The 21,260-nt window shown below is 42.1% G+C and overlaps 1 protein-coding gene across 2 annotated transcripts in view; it reads left to right on the top strand.

The window, feature by feature from the left end:
- Nucleotides 1-20,544, top strand: part of RNF144B (ring finger protein 144B) — a 145,988-nt gene extending 125,444 nt beyond the window's left edge. For both annotated transcript variants that reach the window (XM_055570743.1, XM_055570742.1), the window contains exons 5-8: nt 9,047-9,251; nt 11,572-11,716; nt 15,763-15,852; nt 17,007-20,544. In XM_055570743.1, coding sequence (XP_055426718.1) covers nt 9,047-9,251; nt 11,572-11,716; nt 15,763-15,852; nt 17,007-17,147 — 581 coding nt within the window. In that variant the 3' untranslated portion in view covers nt 17,148-20,544. The remainder of the gene's footprint in view (nt 1-9,046; nt 9,252-11,571; nt 11,717-15,762; nt 15,853-17,006) is intronic.
- The last annotated feature ends 716 nt before the right edge of the window (nt 20,545-21,260 follow it).

The raw sequence follows: 21,260 nt of genomic DNA on the forward strand, positions 1-21,260 counted from the left end.
AGCCCCATTCAGTGACCAGGGCTCAGCCTGTCTGTAGAATTCCCTTGTTCCCGATGCACCTCCCCTCCTCCATGACCATCGCCTCTCCCCCTACCCACTTCCCCATCAGTCAGTAGCAGGCCTTATTCCTCATTGTTTACAAACATTTTTTTTAGATAAAATGTCTTTTTTTGTGATTTATTAGACAAATTCTAATAGTACCAGGCATTAAAGCTTTCTGTAAGTCGGTTCTTATGGATGAATATAAATTTTTAGTGCATTCTAAAAATAGTGTAAATGCTGGCTCCACCCCTTACTAGACTGTGTAACCTTGATTTCTGTACCTCAGTTTTTTCATCTATAAAATGGGGATATTAATGGTCCCATACCATGGGTTTGAGATGAGGATTAAATGAATTAAGAAAATTGGAGGGATTGAGACTTGCCTAGGACCATACAGGTGTGTCTCAGCTTCCTCATCTATAACATTTTTTGAATTGGGTAATTAAAAAAATTTTTTTATTTTATTTTTTGGCCGTGTGGCATGTGGGCTCTTAGATCCTGGACCAGGGATCAAACCCATGTCCCCTGCATTGGAAGCATGGAGCCTAAACCACTGGACTACTAGAGAAGTCCCTATACTTTGTATTGGAGTTAGAAACATCATTAAATTTACCATTCACCCATTTTAGGTGTGTAATTCAATGGCACTAAGAATATTTACAATGTTGTACAACCATCACCACCATCCACTTGCAAAACTTTGATCATCCCAGGCAGAAGAAACCCTGTAATATCTAAACAGTAACTTCCTTCCCCACTTCTCCCAGCCCCTGATAACCTCTTATCTACTTTCCGTTCTGTGAATTTGCCCAGTCTAGATACTTTATGTAAGTGGGATCACACAATATTTTCCTTTTGTGTCTGGCTTATCTCCATCCACGTTGTAGCATGTATCAGAACTTCATGTCTTTTTATGGTTAAATAATGTTCCATTGTGTATACCTACCACTTTTTGTGTATCTCTTCATCTGTTGATGGACACTTGGGTTGTTTCTACTTTTTGGCTATTGTGAATCATGCTGCGTGAACATTGGAGCACAAATACCTGTTCAAGCCCCTGCTTTCCATTCTTGTGGGTATATAGCTAGCAGTGGAATTGCCAGGCCATAGGGCAAGTCAGGAATTGCCAAACTGTAAAACTCTGTAGTTTAATTAGACATTTATTAACATTAAATTAACTGGTGGAAAGTAAAACTCATTGGCTGGCCTCTTGAGACAGAATTGGAGAGATTGTTTTTACTCTGAAAAAAATGTAGAGTCAGATTAGTGGCATCTCTATCTTAGTAAGAAGAGTTATCATCTGTTTTGTCCAATTTTTATTGACTGCCAATGCAAAGAATTGACTCATTGGAAAAGACCCTGATGCTGGGGAAGATTGAAGGCAGGAGAGGGGGACAACAGAGGATGAGATGGTTGGATGGCATCACTGACTCGATGGACATGAGTTTGAACAAATTCTGGGAGTTGGTGATGGACAGGGAGGCCTGTTGTGCTGCATTCCTTGGGGTCTCATAAAGTCGGACATGACTGAACAACTGAACTAACTGACCAGGTTCTTTTTTTAGTTTTAACTTGTCATCCAGTGTTTTAACTTTCTTTTACCTTATGTTACATATATGATTAGCTTGTCTTTTGTGTCTTTGTTTTCACGTGTGTCTTTGTGGGGGAATCTTTTGAATAGGAATGGTCCCTAGGCATCACTCTTTCCACAAAGCGGAGAAACGTCACTTGGCATTGATGGATTATTCTGTGGATCCGCTTTCCATGCATCTGTGATTTTTCCATTGGCTACTTCTATGTTTCTGGGTTTTCTTTTCTGTGTCTGTCTTCCAATATTAACAAAGAAAAGGGAATACTAAGCTTGGCATGTGTTAGTGATTATTGCTGTACTTTCTACTGGTTCTCAAAGCACATGTCTGATTAAACTAGAATTTTGTTTGTCTCTGTTTCCATAACTTACTTTTTCAAGCTAGTTTTTTTTTGCAAGCTGGGTTAAGATTATCCATCTCTAGTCCTTAAGCATTTTTTTTTTTTTCTAATTTTTGTGACCCTTTTTACTTACTGTAATTGCTAGTTGCTTCAATTCCTTGGTAGGTGAATGTGTCTATTCTTGATATTTGCATTATCACAGACGGGTTGCAGGGGGTTTCCCTGTTGGCTCAGTGGTAAAGAATCTGCCTGCCAATACAGGAGACATGGGTTCCATCCCTGGGTCAGGCAGATCCCCTGGAGAAGTAAATGGCAACCCACCCCAGCATTCTTGCCTGGGAAATCCCATGGACGGAGGAGCCTGACAGGATACACAGTCCATGGGGTCCCAAAGAGTCGGACATGAGTTAACTTAGCCACTGAACAACAACAAAGAGTGGTTACAAACTCTTACAAATGGTTTAAGTGCCATTGTTCTCCGTCTTAAAAAAGTGAATACAGTAGGACTTTATTTTCCTGTTATCTGTTAATCCTCCTGCATTCACTGGTGTATTCAGTGTGTACTTATTTATGTACTGAGCATCTGTGTGTGCCAGGCACAACTCTAGATGCGGTTTCAAGCTATGGTTCCATCTTTCTTTGAAAGTTCTTTCGTTATCAGCTTTTCCCCCAAGCCTCCTTTCATTTTTGAGCCCTAACCTTTATGAGATGGCTCTTCGAATTTCATCTCACTCTTGTGTTTGTCCTTGGTAAAATGTTTCTACTCCATCTTTTCTAATTATTAAGGTCTCTTCTCACCAGAGCGCCCTGCGTCACTATTTGGTTTCTTCTAGCGTTTTTGGTTGAAGACTGGGTGATACTGAATGACTTAATCATCAGTGCAGTTTTATTTTTTTAACACCTCCTATCTCTCATTAGTCACCTTCCTTTTCATAGTTTCTGATCACAAGCTCATCCTTATCATCTCTCTGTGTTTTCTTTCTAAGTCTGATTTTCTGGTGTTTCATGGTAAATGTATGACTAAGTCTTGGGTTTCCTTCCCAAGCCATCTTATGCTTTTACATGGTAACCCTTTCTCCTCAGCTTCACCCTCCCGTTCTTTTTTGTTGATCAGTTTTAAACCTAAAACAGTCTCTAGATGTTTTCAGCTCTCCTCTGAAGAGCTAAAGTGTCGGTAAGAAAAAATATTTATGAGTAGGTTGGGTGAAATTTCTAAAGGGACTTGAATAAGAGGCACAGTGTTCATTGGTATTTGCCTTGTCCCATCTGTCGATCCATTTCCACACCTATAAGATGAGGATAGTAATGGAATGATTGTCCCAGGGCTGCTGCAGAGAATGCATGAGTTAACACTGTGTATGTCACAGGGTGCTTCTGATATATTATCACTGCCTTTATTGTTATTCTTCGTTACTGTTACTGCCACCTCCAAATCTTGGCCCCAGTTTTTTCTGAACTAAACTAAGAAAGCATCTTCCGGAATCCAGATCATACCTTGGATTGAGTACACAATTATATCACTTTGTTTTCATCTTAATTCAAATCTTTTCCCATGTGTTTCCATCCTTATTTGTCCCAGTTTCTATAGCGTTGTATAGAAGCTTGATAATCAAGGCAAATTCCTTACCCCACCTGTCATAGCGGTTTCCTTCACACAGTATATTGTTACTGAAAGCATGAATTCACCTCCAAGGAGATCATGACTTGCTGAGATGGAGCATTTGAAGTTGTTGCTTCAAAGATAAAAGTGATGGAGGGATTAAAATCTGTTTAATAGCATGAGTTTGTTTTTACATAAATAATTACATTCTTGGAGTAAAAAAGGCCTGATCCTATCATATACTCACTAACCATGTGTTATGCAAACTTCTAATTTCTGTTGGTCTCAGTTTAACAGCTTTAGACTAGATAACCTCAAAAGTTGTTTCCAAGTTTGAAATTCTGTTGTTCTCATCAGCTATCTTGAGAAGAACTCTTCTGCTGTTGGCCACCTCTGTTTGGGTATATTTACTGTGGCAGATGTTAATTCCAATCAGTTTAGTTTAATTGCATTTTAACTATCTGCAGAAGACCTTTGTTCTTTGCGATAGCAGAAAGCAAATTAATTTTGGCATAATTAAAAATGCAGTGGGTCATAAAAGTTAAAACAGTTTGATTTATCTCAGCTGATAATTAAATTAGCTTGAGTGCATAGTGTTTCCCGCAATAATAAAATTTCACACCATGTCTTTTTCGGCACAGCCTCACGGTAGAAGACGGCAGAAAAACCACTTGTATCATCTGAGAAAATATATAACCAAATGAAAAGCAAGCTTCACATATCTAGTTCTAGGTGGGAAATCCAAGGGTCCAAAATTTAGTTTTTGAAAACTAAAAACAATTCCTGGGGTCAGACGTGGTCTTTAGGTTTCATGGCAGTTTTATTTTCTTGGAATGCTTTTATGTCCTAATAATTGTCAGAGTACAGAAGTACAAAATAGTTTTAAATAGCATCTCCTGCCTTGTGTAATTTACATGAACAAGCAGAATCTGAAGATCAAATAGTCCTGAGGCTTTATTTCAGTAATCAATTCTAATTTTCATAAGTAAATTCCAGTTCGTCTATGACTTCATCTGTCTCTGCTGTGAGTCTGCTACTATCAATCACTTTTAAATCATGTTCATATTAACGTGTTGGAGGCACTATTCTCTTTTTCTAGATTTCTGAGCTTTGGCTCATCTCAAAGCTACAGAAAGCTTTCATTACTGCTGATACAGAAGAAATTAGTTGAATATGCATCAGTTCCTTTTTTTTTTTGTATCTTTGGAATAGAAATTGGAAGGAGGAAGAAACTGAACCGTAAATGTTTTGGATAATGTGCATTTTGTTTATCTGCATAATAACTGTGTTTCCTGAGCTAAAAGCCAGGAGGTAGAACTGCATTCATAGTAGTAGTAATAAAAAGTAGTTTAGAAGAGTCCTGCGTTAGCCCTGGGGGCTCTCCTTCCCTTCAGACTCCCCTCAGATAATTGGTGTGGAGGAGAAAGGAGAAGATGGTGTTTGCTCATGTGACAGAGCTTTGGCCACCGCCTGCTGTCCATTAATCTGTTCCTTTTTGGCTTGGGTTCTGGGAAGTCGTGTTAGCTGCCAGGGCTGCCAATGCCTGATGCTTCTTCAGCGTTTTTCTCTTTTCTACCAGCCTGGCTTCTCGGGCCTTTTTGAACCACAAGGTATATGAAGCAAAATGAAGCTCGTATTGGAATTATAATAATTTAGAAAAAAGCAAAACAGCCCTTTTAGCTTCTACTGACTTTTCTCTATCGGTGCTGCTCTTCTGGGAGCCCGGCTGAAGGACCATCTGAAGGACAGGTGCCGTGTTGTACTCAGGAACCCTTTCAGTGTAACCCGGCCAGACTGGTACGTGCAGATCCCCGTCCCATTGTGGGATGCTCTTCTCCAAGAGACTCAAAGGTGCCCTAGACAAATTTCTATCTCTGGAGAGTTGTGTCTTTCCTCTGGAAATAGCTCAATGCAGGGCTGGACAATATAGAGCCTTAACACTGGCAGTTATGTACTGCCATAGTGATCGCTGTTTTCTGTGGCTCCGACTCTCCCTTTCCTTCTTTCTTTAGAGACGTTTTTCCTTTTTTTTTTTTTGATGTTGACATTTTTAAAGTCTTTTTTATTGAATTTGTTACAATACTGTTTCTTTTTTATGTTTGGGTTTTTTTTTTGGCTGCAAGGCATGTAGGATCTTAGCTCCCCCATTAGGGATCGAACCCACACCCCCTGCATTGGAAGGTGAAGTCTTAACCACTGGACCACCACGGAAGTACCTTCTCTTGCTTTTTTGTGTTGGCCTGTGTGTTGTAGCTGCACTGTATACTGAGGCCCTTTTGTTGATAGGAGTTCGTTAAATCTTTAATTGCTCCTCTATTTACTGTTTCTGCTTCTGTCATGCCACCCAGATACCTGACATAGTAAGTTGGTAGAAACAAGTCAGAACATCTGCCAAATAATTTTAATTGATTAGAGTTTTGAAGACAAGTTGCCCAGTTGAACCTTTTAAGGTGATCAATCAGTTCAGTTCAGTTGCTCAGTCGTGTCTGACTCTTTGCGACCCCATGAACTGCAGCACACCAGGCCTCCCTGTCCATCACCAACTCCCGGAGTTCACTCAAACTCATGTCCATCAAGTTGGTGATGCCATCCAACCATCTCATCCTCTGTCGTCCCCTTCTCCTCCTGCCCTCAGTCTTTCCCAGCATCAGAGTCTTTTCAGATGAGTCAGCTCTTCACATCAGGTGGCCAAAGTATTGGAGTTTCAGCTTCAACATCAGTCCTTCCAATGAATACCCAGGACTGATCTCCTTTAGGATGGACTGGCTGGATCTCCTGGGAGTCCAAGGGACTCTCAAGAGTCTTCTCCAACACCACAGTTCAAAAGCATCAATTCTTCGGTGCTCAGCTTTCTTTATAGTCCAACTCTCACATCCATACATGACCACTGGAAAAACCATAGCCTTGACTAAACGGACCTTTGTTGACAAAGTAATGTCTCTGCTTTTTAATATTCTGTCTAGGTTGGTCATAACTTTCCTTCCAAGGAGAAAGCGTCTTTTAATTTCATGGCTAAAATCACCATCTGCAGTGATTTTGGAGCCCAGAAAAATAAAGTCGCCACTGTTTCCCCTGTTTCCCCATCTATTTGCCATGAAGTGATGGGACCAGATGCCATGATCTTAGTTTTCTGAATATTGAGCTTTAAGCCAATTTTTTCACTCTCCACTTTCACTTTCATCAAGAGGCTTTTTAGTTCCTCTTCACTTTCTGCCATAAGGGTGGTGTCATCTGCATATCTGAGGTTGTTGATATTTCTCCCGGCAATCTTGATTCCAGCTTGTGCTTCCTCCAGGCCAGCGTTTCTCATGATGTACTCTGCATATAAGTTAAATAAGCAGGGTGACACTATACAGCCTTGACATACTCTTTTTCCTCTTTGGAACCAATCTGTTGTTCCAGTTCTAACTAGGTATGCTCTAAACTTTATGAAAGTGAAAGTATTAGTCACTCAGTTGTGTTCGACTCTTGGTGATCCCATGGACTGTAGCCCACCACGCTCCTCTGTTCATGGAATTCTCCAGGCAAGAATACTGGAGTGGGTAGCCATTTCTCCTTCAGGGGATCTTTGCAACCCAGGGATCTAACCTGGGTCTCCTGCATCGCAGGCAGAGTCTTTACTGTCTGAGTCACCAGAGAAGCCTCGTAAACTTTTAATATGTCTTAATTTTCCTTTCCCTCCTTTGTCATCAAACTTTTGAAAGACCTGTGATTTAGAATGGTAAATAGATATTTAATGTGGGAATCCTTAGTGCTAAGTTACATATCAGACTTCATTTCTTTGGGCTTTGTGTTTGTGAAGCAGTGAAGAGTTTGGAGAAAAAAAATACAAATGGTGTGGAAATCAAAGTTCAAGATCTTGGAGCCATATGTATATCAGTGTCCCCTTGACTTTCTGATCAGCCTGTCCCCAGATTTTAGGGATCTTAGAGGGGTTCATCCCTCTTAGAGTCTGAAGATGTGTTAATCTTAGGGTTCTTCTTTTTTCTGATTTCACCTGACCCATCATTCTCTAACTCCTGCCCTCCAGAATTGTTGAATAAGAAGATATGTTTAAGGATGCTCTTTTTGAATGAAAACCTGTAATAAGCATAGGTCCAATTGTTGCATTTTCTAGAGGAAATATTATTGGAGACAGTGTTTCCTAGAGGATTTCAGTCTTTTTCCCTCCATACTGAATTTGTAAGATTATTATCTTAAACATTAAGCTCCTACTTAATACCTTCATTTCATTTTTGCACCACTCTTTGGATTTGTTTGCGTTCCACATGGAAATTCCAAGAATCACAAGCCTTAAGTGATTTGAAACTAGAATCCCACCAGTTCAAAATTTGCAAAATACGTTAGTTCAGAGAAAAACGGGCTCCTCTGCTTCTTACATCATTTTCCACATGATATTTTCCACCAAAAGTTTATGTTATGTGACAAGAATATGGACTGTTATTGACTGGAAAATGGAAGGTGGAACAAGATTTGTAAACACTCACACAGGAAGACAGTTGTCCACCCACAAACCTTACTTTCTTTTCAGCGTGCCACATGGGTCTAGCCAGTGTAGTGTGTGATGATGATTTTATGGCCTGTGAAGGTCCCTACCCTCTGTTTCTAGAATGTGTGGATCTTTTACAACCTGTACAACCTCAGTAGCACATTCCTAGGGCAGCAGAATATCCAGATTGACAGCTCATCTGCCTTCTTGGCTGAGCCACACTAGACACTGTTTCGTCACTACACTGTTTGTTTCTTCTTTAATTTCTCTCTGAACAACAGAAGAAGCCTCACTATCTCTCAGTGCCTGAAAGGACAAAATCTTTTATGAATTTTTTTTCTTTTGCTTTGGTTGGTTCTTCATGTCCTTATTTTTCTCCAAGACAGTACCCAAAATAATTGAAGAAGAGACTTGAGATATTTGCCTGTTTAGAGTGCTGAACTGTTAGAAATATTCCAAAAAAGTTGTGTATTTTGATTAGTGAGAAGGCTCCTTCTCTTGCTCAAAAGGGCAATGATGATCTATTCCATGAGAACCTACTTTGAGAAGTAGGGCAGGGCTGGGTGACCTAGATCCACTGTGCAGGTCTGGATCCACTCTAAACTTTAAATATGGTGCTTAGTCACTCAGTCGTGTCGGACTCTTTGAGACCCCATGGACTGGGGCCTGCCAGGCTCCTCCGTCCATGGGATTTTTTCAGGCAAGAATACTAGAGTGGGTTGCCATTTCCTCCTCCAAACTTTAAATGTAATATGTCCTAATTTTCCCTTTCTTTCCCTCCTTTATCATCACACTTTTAAATGACCTGTGATGTAGAATGGTACTGGATCCACTGTGAAGACCTCTGATAGAAATCATTGCCCTTGTTGGTACTGAGCATCTATGAATGTTGACCTATAAAAAAGAATAAACAGAAGGCAGAAAGGAAAGCTCAAGCTTGAATGGAAGCTAGATAGACCATTGTGTTTTCTTTCTTTCCTCTTTAGAAGTCCACCTGGACCCCTGCAGAACGTGGTGTCCCGTCGCAGACTGTCAGACAGTGTGCCCTGTCGCAACAAGTGACCCAGGACAGCCCGTGCTGGTGGAGTGCCCTTCCTGCCACCTGAAGTTCTGCTCGTGCTGCAAGGATGCTTGGCATGCAGAAGTCTCCTGCAGGGACAGTCAGCCCGGCATCCTGCCAACAGAACATGGGTAAGGAAGGAAACTTGATCTTTGGGATCATTCACCTGTGTTCTTAGAAATCTGTTGCTTGGAGAAAGAGCCATATTGTGATGAAATGTCTAGGTGAGTTCTTGACCTGCAAGGCTTTCCTGAGAAGTGTCTCAGAATGGGTACGTTATTAACTAAGAATCACCAAATCAGCAGGTGTAAATGGATTTTAGTTAATTACCCGCGAATAACTTTCCAGGTACGCTAGAGGTAGTCTCAGGAGAAGACAATGGCACCCCACTCCAGTACTTTTGCCTGGAAAATCCCAGGAGCAGAGGAGCCTGGTAGGCCGAAGTGCATGGGGTCGCTAAGAGTTGGACACGACTGAGCGACTTCACTTTCACTTTTCACTTTCATGCATTGGAGAAGGAAATGGCAACCCACTCCAGTGTTCTTGACTGGAGAATCCCAGGGACGGGGGAGCCTGGTGGGCTGCCATCTATGGGGTCGCACAGAGTTGGACACGACTGAAGCGACTTAGCAGCAGCAGCAGAGGTAGTCTCTCTGAGTTTTGATTTCTCTTTAGGTAGGAGGCTGTGGTCCCCTGGTTCTCTGTATGCAGGAAGTCATAGCTTTTGTCCACAGCCATTTGCTTAGGTACCATGACTGCCTACAATTGACACACCTCATTCTTGCTTGTGAAGAGGTGCAGAAATGATTTTCTTAGCTGGCTCAATTGCCGGTTTGTGGGGTGTGCCAGTCATATTAAAAGAAACAGCAATAGAAACAACAGCCCTTCAGGGTAGTATGCTGCTAAAATTCATGCTTACTAGAGGAAAAGAGCTTATCTTTTGATATTTTATGCTCTGAAAAAAAACAATAATGAGGTTGAGAATTTGCTATGATGAGAAGCAGTTCACTCTGTACCTTGCAGGACAGAGGGTATTTATGGCAGCAGCAGGGCCCAGAGTGAGAGAACTTTGTGTTTGATCCCTTGATTTGCTTGAGGCTACGGCTGTTTTGCATCAGCAAGAACAGAAATAACAGTGTTGGCTAGTTGGCTTAATCACTCTGCATCCTTGAAGTATGGAGGGCCATTCTCCAGGAACAGAAATGCTACTTGGTGTGATGCTGTGCTTGAGTCGCAGACCAAATACATCAAGAGGAGAAAAAGAGCTAGCACATGCGGCAGGCATGTGCCCGCTTAACCAGTACCAGGCACATTTTCACTGCCACCCAGCAAGGTCTCCAGGAATCACAGGACCATGTGAAGATCCCAGAGGAGAGACAGAGTTCTGACATTGCCACTGGTATCTTTGTGACTTTATGCAAGTCACTCAGCCTCTATGAGTCTGAAAGTGAAAAGTGAAAGCCACTCAGTCGTGTCCGACTCTTTGAGACCCCATGGACTATACGGTCCATGGAATTCTCCAGGCCAGAATACTGGAGTGGGTAGCTGTTCCCTTCTCCAGGGGATCTTCCCAACCCAGGGATTGAAGTCTAGTGCTCTATTAAAAAAAAAAAAGAAAATGGGAGGAATGAAAATGGAGGCTGTCCCACTGCGTTATAGGGTTATTATGACCATGGAATCCAATCATAGGTTTGACCACCCTTTGTGAATCTGATGTCTTCATGTGCTGAGTGGTGGTTTTGATGAATAGTAGCTAAAATGCAATGCAGGCCTGGCTCACACAGGCCGCCCTCCACCTCAGTTCTACTTATTTTCTCTGCCCCTTGAGCCTGTAAGCTTTGCTGGCCTGTTCATCTATCCGAAGCAGATCTTTTCAATGATATTGGGCATTTATTTGAAAGTATTGATGATTGACTCCCTCCCATTCCCATCCGTTTGTTTATTTGCACAGATCGTTGTATAGATGATCTCTGCCCCTATTGGATCCTGAGCTGGTTTTTCCACCGCGTGGCAGACTTCTTGTACTTTTTAGTCAGACAGCGTGTGCTCAGAGAATGAAAGACTAATTTGGCAAAACAATGGATTCAATCAGCTATGGAAAATACAATTATGTAATTCACTCAAAGCTAAAGATAAATAAATTAAGGTTCTTTGTTTTGCCTTATCTGAACAAGGAATAATCTGCATTGCGCCTGCTTTTACCCCCACCCTGTTCCTGGGACATGAAGCTAAGTACAGCCAGCAACGAGTTCACTCCCTACCTATCAGGAGCCCTGAGAGTTTAGTGGATGACCACAGAGTTGAGTCTTAGAAGAGCATCATTCAGCTGTTTAATTATATTCAGTCCACTTTACCGATAGCTCTGCTTGGTGTATATCTTGTCCTTGATTTTTAAAATCACTCAGCATTCTTGATCCTTAAACTATAATTTCTCATTCATTTCCTTTCTAGGACCCTCTTTGGGACGGAGGCAGAAGCCCCCATTAAGCAGTGCCCAGTGTGCCGGGTTTATATCGAGCGCAACGAAGGCTGTGCTCAGATGATGTGTAAAAACTGCAAACACACGTTCTGCTGGTACTGCCTTCAGAACCTGGACGTAAGTGCAGCCCAGAAGAGTCTCCCCGTGTATCCTCCTCCATCCCGTGTCTATGCGACAGCCCATATCTGATGGACTTTCCTTTTAAAACATTGAACCTGTTTTGTTTTTTTTCCTGCCAAAGAAAGTTATTTTTCCTTAATGAAACATCCTGAGCCTGCTTCTTCACATACCTCTCTCTGATTACTTTAAGTGTGTCGTCCTACCTTTAAAGGCAAGCTTTTGTTTTAGGGACATTTGCAGCTTTGGGGGCATTGTCTCATTCTGTTGTTTAAAGGACTGTTAGCCTGGTAGTTTGATTTTGCTCTTGTAACGAGTTACCACAGACTTGTGGCCTAAAGCAACACAGATGTGTTATCATTAGTTCCGTCCATTGGTCGTCTGACATGGGTCTCCCTGGATGAAAGTCAAGTTGTCTTGGGACTGTGTTCTTTCTGGTGACTCTTGGAGAGGATCTATTTCTTTGCCTGTTTTAGCTTCTAGAGGCTGCCTATATTCCTTGGCTGTGGCCCCTTTTTCCATCTTCAGAGGCGACAGCATCGCATCTTTCTGAGCCTTCTTCCATGGTCTTAGCTTCCAGAGCCGTTCCCTCTGACTGAGGGAGAAAACGTCTGAGAAAACGTCTCTGCCTTTAAGGACCCATGTAATTAGATCGTGCCCTTCAGGATAATAAGGGCTAATCCCCCCCCCCCCCACCCCACCCCGTCTCAAGGTCTTTAATCACACTTGCAAAATCCCTTCGGCCATGTAAGGTAACACATTCACATGTTTTGGGGAATAGATCATTGGCATCTTTACGGGAGATCCTCTGAGTAGGAAATGGTAACCCACTCCAATGTTCTTGCCTGGAAAATTCCATGGACAGAAGAGCCTGGCGGGCTACAGCGCATGGGGTTGCAAAGAACATGACTGAGCACAGCACAGCACATCTTTAGGGGATCAGTTATTCTGCCTGTCACAATTAGATTGCTTTTTTCTTCTTTAATTTAAGGAGAAAGGCCATTTAAATGGGTGGCGTCTTTTAATTACTATTTCGTTCATGAGCGTGACAGCAAGATTGTTACTGCTCTCCCAGGGTTCCCTTCCCACATAAGGGATCTGGTCTAATTGTTCTTTCCCCCAGCTATTTGTGAGGTATGTCTTTTCAAGTTCGGGTGCAGTTCCATTCAGTCCAGTGCTGAGGCTAATGGTAACCTCAGAGTTAAAAGGTAATATGAAGAATTGGTGAGAATTCTATTGTTTTCAATTCTAGTGTTTTACAGTTTGCGGTGACATATTCCCTTTAGATATTCCCTATTTTGGCAGTTTGTTTATAGTTATTCCCTGTTTTGGCAATTTGGACCTTTAAAATATGTTTGTATCAGTGTAAGCCCTCAGTCACAGTTGGATGGGTGCCTATTCTTTTTGCAATTTTTTGTTTTAATTGCTTGAAAGTGAAAGTCTCTCAGTTGTGTCTGACTCTTTGTGCCCCGTGGACTATACAGTCCATGGAATTCTCCAGGCCAGAATATTGGAGTGGGTAGCCTTTCCCCTCTCCAGGGGATCTTTCCAACCCAGGGATCGAACCCAGGTCTCCCGCATTGCAGGCGGATTCTTTACCAGCTGAGCCACAAGGGAAACCCTTTAATTGCTTTGTTTGCTTCAGTTTGTATCGGTCTTTAGTATTATACATACTCAGTGAGTGCAGTTAACATGGCCTGCATGCTGGCCACCACATGCCTGGTTTTTAACTAAAAATTAGATAAGTTATTTAGGCCGACCTCTATGAGTAAGAATCTTAATCAGCTTGATGTCAGGGTTTCAGGAAGGCATATGCATTGGGGAGGAGAAATTTGACCTTTTAGACTCTAGAATCTCCATGACTAAGGTTGACAGACAGGTGTTCATTCTGTTAAAAAATGTGATTTGTTATAACCCCTTGAATTACAGTTAAGTTTGAATTATAATAATGTTTGATATTTGAGATGTCTCCTAATTCCAAATGAGTGATACTCTGGATGAGGGTATGACTCATGATTGTGTACCCCTCATGCTTTACACATGAAACAAATCCCTTTTTCCCCCCTTCAGGTTTAACCAGCATATTAATAGGATTCACATCCACAGGAGGTTGAGCCCATGAGGTTCTCTTAGGAGGCAAGAGTCTAGGGGAATAAATATGTGTGCCAGACCGCTGCATCCTTCGGCTGAGATGTGTTCTGGGTGTGGTGTTGCGAAGAACACAGTGTTGTCACTTGAACTGTTCTGGTACTCGAGGTGAAATGGTACAGACATGAGATTGCTAGATGCGTGGCATCTTCTGGTCATTGTGTTTTGAGGTCGCATTTTCTTGGATTTTAGCCAGAGACCGTTGGCTTGTGGGTCACGATGTGTTTCTGTAGCCAAGTGTTCCGTGTCAGATGATGGTGTTGGTCTTTGTTTATAGGGAAGTTTTAGAGTGTCGGTCTAGAGGAAGGGGGATTGTCCACAAGCCAAGCCTGAGACCAACACCAAAAAGAGTGATTTTGAGCTTTGCTCTGGGGAGTTGGGTTTGTTCCCGCCTCGATTCTCATCTCCACTGTTTCAGAGGATGAGATAGTCTTCATCCTCTGCTTTGGGATCCTCAGAGACTTGTCCCCTTCGGTTCTATCTTCTCTCTCCTATGACTTCAGCTTCCATTCCCTGCTCTCTAACCTACCCATGGATTCAGTTATGTCCCATTTAACAACAAGTAACACTTTTCTCAAGGCTGCAGCTTTGCCTTACTACCATTCTGTTTCTCTCCTTCCTTTAGAAGCCAAGCCTCTAGCTGTTGACACTCCAGTCATTGCAGTGACTCAGTAGCCAGACCCTGACCGTGTTCTCTCAAGGCTTTGAGAGATTCCTTCTGGGTAAAACCCAATGGATACTTTAGTCCTCACCTTTCCTGGATTCTCTGCTGCCTTTGACATCTTGATCACCTCTGTTCCAGTGAGACCATCTCCTCTGATTTCCTTTCTGGCCGCTGCTCAATTTCCTTTCCAGGTTCTTCTTTGGTCTACTCTTTTGTTTTCTCCCAAATTCGTGTAGAATAGTCACTTTATTACTCAAAGTTATCCAGAGAGACAGACCCAATAGAATAGATAGGTGGGTAGATAGATTGATTCTTGGGGATTTAGCATAAGGTATTTTTTCACATGGTATTGGAGGCTGAGAAGTCCCATGAGCAGCTGTGTGTGTGCTGGTTGACCCAGGAAAACCAGCGGTGTCCTTCAAAGCTCAGGGAGCCAGAGAACAATGTTGTATATTCTAGTTCAAGTCTGAATGCTTGAGAAACAGAAGTGCCAAGGGCAAGAGAAGATCAGTATTCCAGCTGAAGTGGTCAGGGAGACAGGTATTCCCCTTGGCCTGCTCTTAAATATGTGTGTTCTATACCCTTTCGCTGGGTAATCTCATCTACTTCTGTGGATTCTTTCACCCAAGGACACTGTTTCCCAAGTCTTCTTCCCAGAATCCAGATCTGTGTAATCAGCTGCCTTTTGAACAGCACTGCGTGTATGTCGCAAGTTCAACATGTCCAAGCTGTGGCCGTCATCTTCCCAACAGAATCCTTCTCTACGTGGTCCCTTCCCTCAACAAAGTCCCTGCCTCCTACCCAGTGCTTCTCCCTCATCTGGGGTTTCTTCTCCCTGGTTCCCCATCCCGTTAGTTACCTACATAATTCTGCATGACTGTTTTTACCTCTTGTCTGTCTCAGCCACTGGTGTGTCATCTCAGCTGGTTTATGATAGAGCCTTTCAGCTGTCTCCTTCAAGGTCCTTTCATTCCATACTGCGCTTCTACTAGAGTTACCTTTCAAAGATAATCAGTCAGGTCGTTAATCTTCTTTAGAATCAATAAAGAGTCTCAGGGACTGTAATCTGTTTTCACACAATGATTTATAAAACTACTATCATCTAAGAATTGTCACTTGGGAGTTCTTAGAGGCCATTGTTAATTTTATCCACTGAGGTGATCTGATGGGGTTAGTACCCGTCTCTTGATTAAAAAACTGTGTGTTTACCAAAACCTCTCTCTTTGTTTTTCAGAATGACATTTTCCTCAGACACTATGACAGAGGGCCGTGTAGGAATAAGCTTGGCCACTCAAGAGCCTCAGTGATGTGGAACCGAACACAGGTACCCTTAGAAGGAGCATAAGAGAAGCCAGGCTTTGAATGGGTTGAAAAGCCCACCTACTCAGTTTTGCCCCCTCTATTCCTTTCTTACTCATCCCAGCCTGAGAGATTCTGGGGAACTTCTGGGCTTAAAGTTAATCCAGGAGCCCAGTCTCCTAGAGAAGTGGAGAGTCAGGGTGACAGAGCAGACAAGAATCAGACTGGCCAAAAAGTTCGTTCAGGTTTTTCTGTAATACCTTATGGAAAAAACTCCAGCAGAATAAAGGCAAAGCCGAATGCTCATTCCTCCTGAAAAAAACTGGTAGAGTGAATTCCTTAGAGCCCTTTGGGGCATGTTTGCTATGGAAGGCAGAGGTCTTAAAAGCCCATGAGCTGTGTTGGGGCTTGGAAGCCTCTGTACATACTGTTGTGTGTTTACGTGGCAGGTTCAAAGGGAGTCCTGATTTATTTTTGAGAGTTTTTCATGTTCCTTTTGAGGAAGTTGGTGTTCATAGCCTGGTAACCATTATTAACATCCCTCTGAGGATGTTACCGTTTCCTCTAAGACTGTTGAGAAAACAAGTAGAGAGGCAGCCAACACTGACAGTTCGTGATCCCACTGAGCTTGCGCCATAGCCTGAGTGAGCATTTGGTTTGTCCTTGGTGTCTCCCTGGTTTATCTCCAGTTTGGACCATTGCCGGGCACTGGATGGAAGCTCTCATATTTGTAACTGTGTCACGTGCCTGAGACGGTGTCTTAGTTCAAGCCGCTGTAACAAATGACCATAGAATGGAAGACTCAGACCACAAATTTATTTCTCATGGTTCTGAAGACTGAAAGTCTGAGACTCAGGTGCCAGTGTTGTTGGGTTCTGATAAGGACACCCTTTGTGGCTTATAGATGGCATTCTTCTCACTGTGTCCTCACATGGCAGAGAGTAGAGAAGAAACCAGCTCTCTTGTGTGTCTTCTTATAAGGGTGCTAATCCCATCATGAGGACTCCACCCTCATGGCCTAATTACTTACCAAGGTTCCCATTTCCACACTCATCCTCCACTTAGGGATTAGAGTTTCAATCTATGAAATTTTAGCAGGGGGCAAGAACAGTCCACAGCTGATGGTGGAGTATATACATAGACTGACGTGCTGAATAGGCTTTTCTTCTACATTTCTAGGTGGTCGGGATTCTCGTGGGGTTGGGCATCATCGCCTTGGTGACTTCGCCCTTGCTGCTTCTGGCTTCCCCGTGCATCATCTGCTGTGTCTGCAAGTCCTGCCGGGGCAAGAAGAAAAAGCATGATCCATCCACAACCTAAAGAGCTCAGTTCGTGTCCACGTGCCGCAGGTGTCTGGGTTATACAAGACTGCAGCGCTAAAACCCCACTTAATGAACTCACCTTCTCCTCCCTGCCAAACTTTGGAAGTGCCTCTGTGTCCAGACTTTGAACTTGCCTGCCCACCTTTGGCATCCATAAAGGCCAAGCTCTTTTGTGTGTGTTCCTGTGTAAAGAGAGCCCAGGTTCAACAGTCCAGACTGTGTCTGTGGAGTGTGTTGAGAAGCTCTGGGTTGATGAAGAGAAACTAACACATCATCATGTTATCATTCAAAGGCTTCCCCAGTGGACTGTTCAACTTCCAACCAAATCCATGAAGCCTGAATGAACACTCGGTATAATAAATGCACTGCCAGCCATCACGACACACACTCTCACTGAGAAGCCAGAGTCTGTCCTGGGTTGATTTGACCATCACGAGAAGCATAAGGAAAACCTCCTGTAGGAGGGGAAGAATAAGACTGTTTAAGGGGAAATTCTTGTAAGAATTGTTATTCTCATGGGAATTATAAGAGGGCTGCTTATCTTGGGAGTTGATATGGTGGTTCTGCCGGTTACTGGGCGTGCTGATTTCGCCAGTAAGTTGGCAGAAACACAATAGGTTTCTCCTGTGTGATCTCAGCTTCAAGCCAGAGAGACTGCTATGCCAAGGGAGTTGGCCCTTCCCAGAAAAAGGGCTGCATGCAGCAGGTGAAACTGTCTGGTCTAATTTAGCATCTCTCCCTTGGGTGATCAACTTTGCCTCCAGCCAGTAGTGGTGGTCTGCAGGATTGTTTAATATGAAGTTTGGGTAAAGTGGCAGAGATTCAAAATCGTCATCATAGGTATCAGGGCCCTTTCTTGAGCTCTCTGTTCATGTGCCCAACAGGTTTAGAATTGGACCTACAAGTACACACCAAGAGTGAATATTAAAGTCATAGATATATCCAGAATCTATGTAACTTGCCGCTTAACTAAAGTTTGAATCCATTGGGCATGAATGGATATCTCCAATAGTACACACAAAATACGTGTTTACTTGAAACCCATTCTGTCTTCTGGGGCTAATATGGTTTATTATAAATCAACCTAATTTTGTTTGCATATTATATATGTCAGTTTTGGTTACAAGTGCATTAAGTTACCCAAAGGTTTCGACTCATAACTCTTAAAGCAGTACTCAGTATGATGCCCTGTCAGTTTGTAAAACACAGATCGATAATCAAATTACTTATGTATTTTCGAACACAGTTCGGAGCAGGCCTCTTCCCAGCAAAGTTTTGCTCTTTCAGCATCTGTTCGGGTGATCTTGAGTACCTTTTGTATATACAGGGCAGTGATATAGCAACAAAAAATATCTGAGAAACAAAATGTCCATGCTTTCTGTATCTTTAACACTTTGTGTTTGTATCACCTCATGGTGGCTTATTTTTCCTGTTGTACCATCCAGTCAGATTTTGAATAGACGAGTTTTGAAAAGACAGTACCTTTTACTATAATTGCCATTAGCAAAGTAGCCTGGTACTTCATGAGAACGGTATTAAATATTAGTGGACGGCTCTTTCTGAAGCTCGGAGTACCACATCAGGACCTAGGATATTTTCTGAGGTCACTGGACAACTAGACTATTGTATTGCTGCTATCCCTGACCTGTTATTACAGAATGATGCTTTGCCTATGTAATGGATTATATTCTAAGTGGGGATGTGTATATTAAGGAACTTTAATTCACAAGTACATATTGATATCCAATGTATGTATAATACATCTGTTGGTTGTGTACATTTTTATTTACAGTTTGTATAGAACATAGATGAGAACTCTGGGAAAAATTTTGAATGGCAACCCACCCCAAACTATTTTTAATCATTCATTAGAGATTTCTCAATAGTGTCTTTATTGTCCTTTGAAACTATAAATACGTCAGAAAAAAAAATCAGTATCTTCTTCTATCACTGTTTTGTACTAGTATAAATATAAATGGACATAGATTTGAATACTTTTATTTGTCTTACACTGCCTCATTATAGAACAGGGCATTTACAGCTGCTCAGGGGATCACAGGGACTCAACTGAAATTGAAATTTTGTATCAAGAATGTCCATCATGGCAATGTACTCCCTCACATTGATATACACTCCAAGCTTGGATCCACGAAGAATCTTTAAACAGGGGCTGATTTCACGTAACCTAAAGTGCTACGTTATCAGAAGCAGAGCTCTGGAATTTGAAGACAAGGAGGAAGAAAGCATTAATGCTGTTTCCTTGGCAAATTGAAGGAATATGTCTTCTCACAGAAATACTATGAAAGAATTAGCTTCCTTTTTTGTGGGGAGTGGGGAGTGTTTGCCCAATAGATTTGAAATAACTGGATTTAAGTTTTTAAATGTTGAAAAGTGCCTGAAAATTGGTTGATTTCTTCCTTAAATCGCTCAACAGTTTGGGTTGTGTGAGACTGTTGGAATCAACAGGAATGGGTTGGTTGGTTAACCCAAATATATCTCTGGTGCATCAGAGGGGAAGCTGCAAGCCAGTCTAGAGATTGTGTTTATAATGGGGAAAGCTGACAACTTTGATAACAGACTGATGCTTTCGTTTTGTATAACTGGCCAGAGAAAGGGTTGAACCTTGTCTCCTTCCTGTTTGTCAGCTCTGTTCTTTGCTAGTGATCTCTGTCTGTCCTAGGAAGAAATATGGGTCTATTTAATGATATTTGGATGTCGTGGCAAAAATCTGTGTTTGGAGTATTGTAGTCCATTTGAAACAGAAATTCAAAAAATCCTTCACCGCATTGTCATCTGGAAGGAATAACTCAGCATCCAGGTGAGGTAGGGAGGTGAAGAAGAAAACCATATGGAAGCAAATTTTAGAACCTTAGGCATCCTGTTTGTTCATGCCGTGAATGTTTACTCCTGACTTGAAATCTCTAGTTTGAAAGAGGCCTTTGAAAAAACAAACAATTCACAGTATAAATTTTCTTGTAGCTGGCATCACAAAAATCCTTACCTATTCAGGTTTGAAAATCTATGTTGGTTTGAATGTTAATCACTGTTTCTTAGAACCCCAAATTGTCTGTTAAAAATTATATAGAATCTAAATGTGTATTACTTTAGCCTTCCCTACACAGTGCTTCTAAAAAACTGTTCATGAATGGATACCTTCATGTATATAGAATATGTGTATATGTGTGGTTTGAAAGAGTTTCAGAATGCCTTAGATGAATGACATTTTATAAAACTGTTACAGTGGCTATCTATAGGCTATTACATCTCTGTTGATTCATGATCCAGAAAGTTTTGTTCTGTATTTAAGAAATTGCTGTTGTGTTATATTTTTCCAAGTATTTGAAAGGAAAACACCTGGCCTCTCTGGCCCCAATAAATGTGGAGCAGGAAATCAAGTGTGTTATTTTTTGTTATGGTGTGTAGTTCTAGACACATTCAGTTTTATCGTGAAGGCGCCAACCGGGTCACTATTAAATCTCAAGTTTGGAATTCAAAAAAAGTAACTTCTGTAATATCGTATGTGGAAGTAACTCTTGTTACCTTGTTTCTTAAAAGAAGTAAGAGCAAGTGTGATGCCTTCACTCATTGAAGACTTTTTTTTATTTTATTGGAGGAAAATTGCTTTACAATATTGTGTTGGCCTCTGCCATAGTGAAAGTGAAAGTCACTCAGTCGTGTCCGACTCTTTGTGACCCCAAGGAATTCGCCAGGCCAGAATACTGGAGTGCGTAGCCTTTCCCTTCTCTAGGGGATCTTCCCAACCCAGGGATTGAACCCAGGTCTCCCACATTGTGGGTGGATTCTTTACCAGCTGAGCCACAAGGGAAGCCCGAGAATAATGGAGTGGGTAGCCTATCCCTTCTTCAGGGGATCTTCCCGACCCAGGAATCAACGCGGGGTCTCCTGCATTGGAATCAGATTCTTTACCGACTGAGCTATGAGGGAGGCCTCTGCCGTACATCAACATAAATCAGCCACAGGTATACATATGTCCCCTCCCTCCTTCCTGAAGCCCCCTCCCATCTCCTACCCCATCCCACTCCTCTAGGTTGTCACACAGCACTGGATGGAGCTTCCTGTGTCACACAGCAAATTCCCACTAGCTAGCTGT

This window comes from Bubalus kerabau, chromosome 3 (assembly GCF_029407905.1).
Source record: "Bubalus kerabau isolate K-KA32 ecotype Philippines breed swamp buffalo chromosome 3, PCC_UOA_SB_1v2, whole genome shotgun sequence".
Classification (NCBI taxonomy): Eukaryota; Metazoa; Chordata; class Mammalia; order Artiodactyla; family Bovidae; genus Bubalus; species Bubalus kerabau.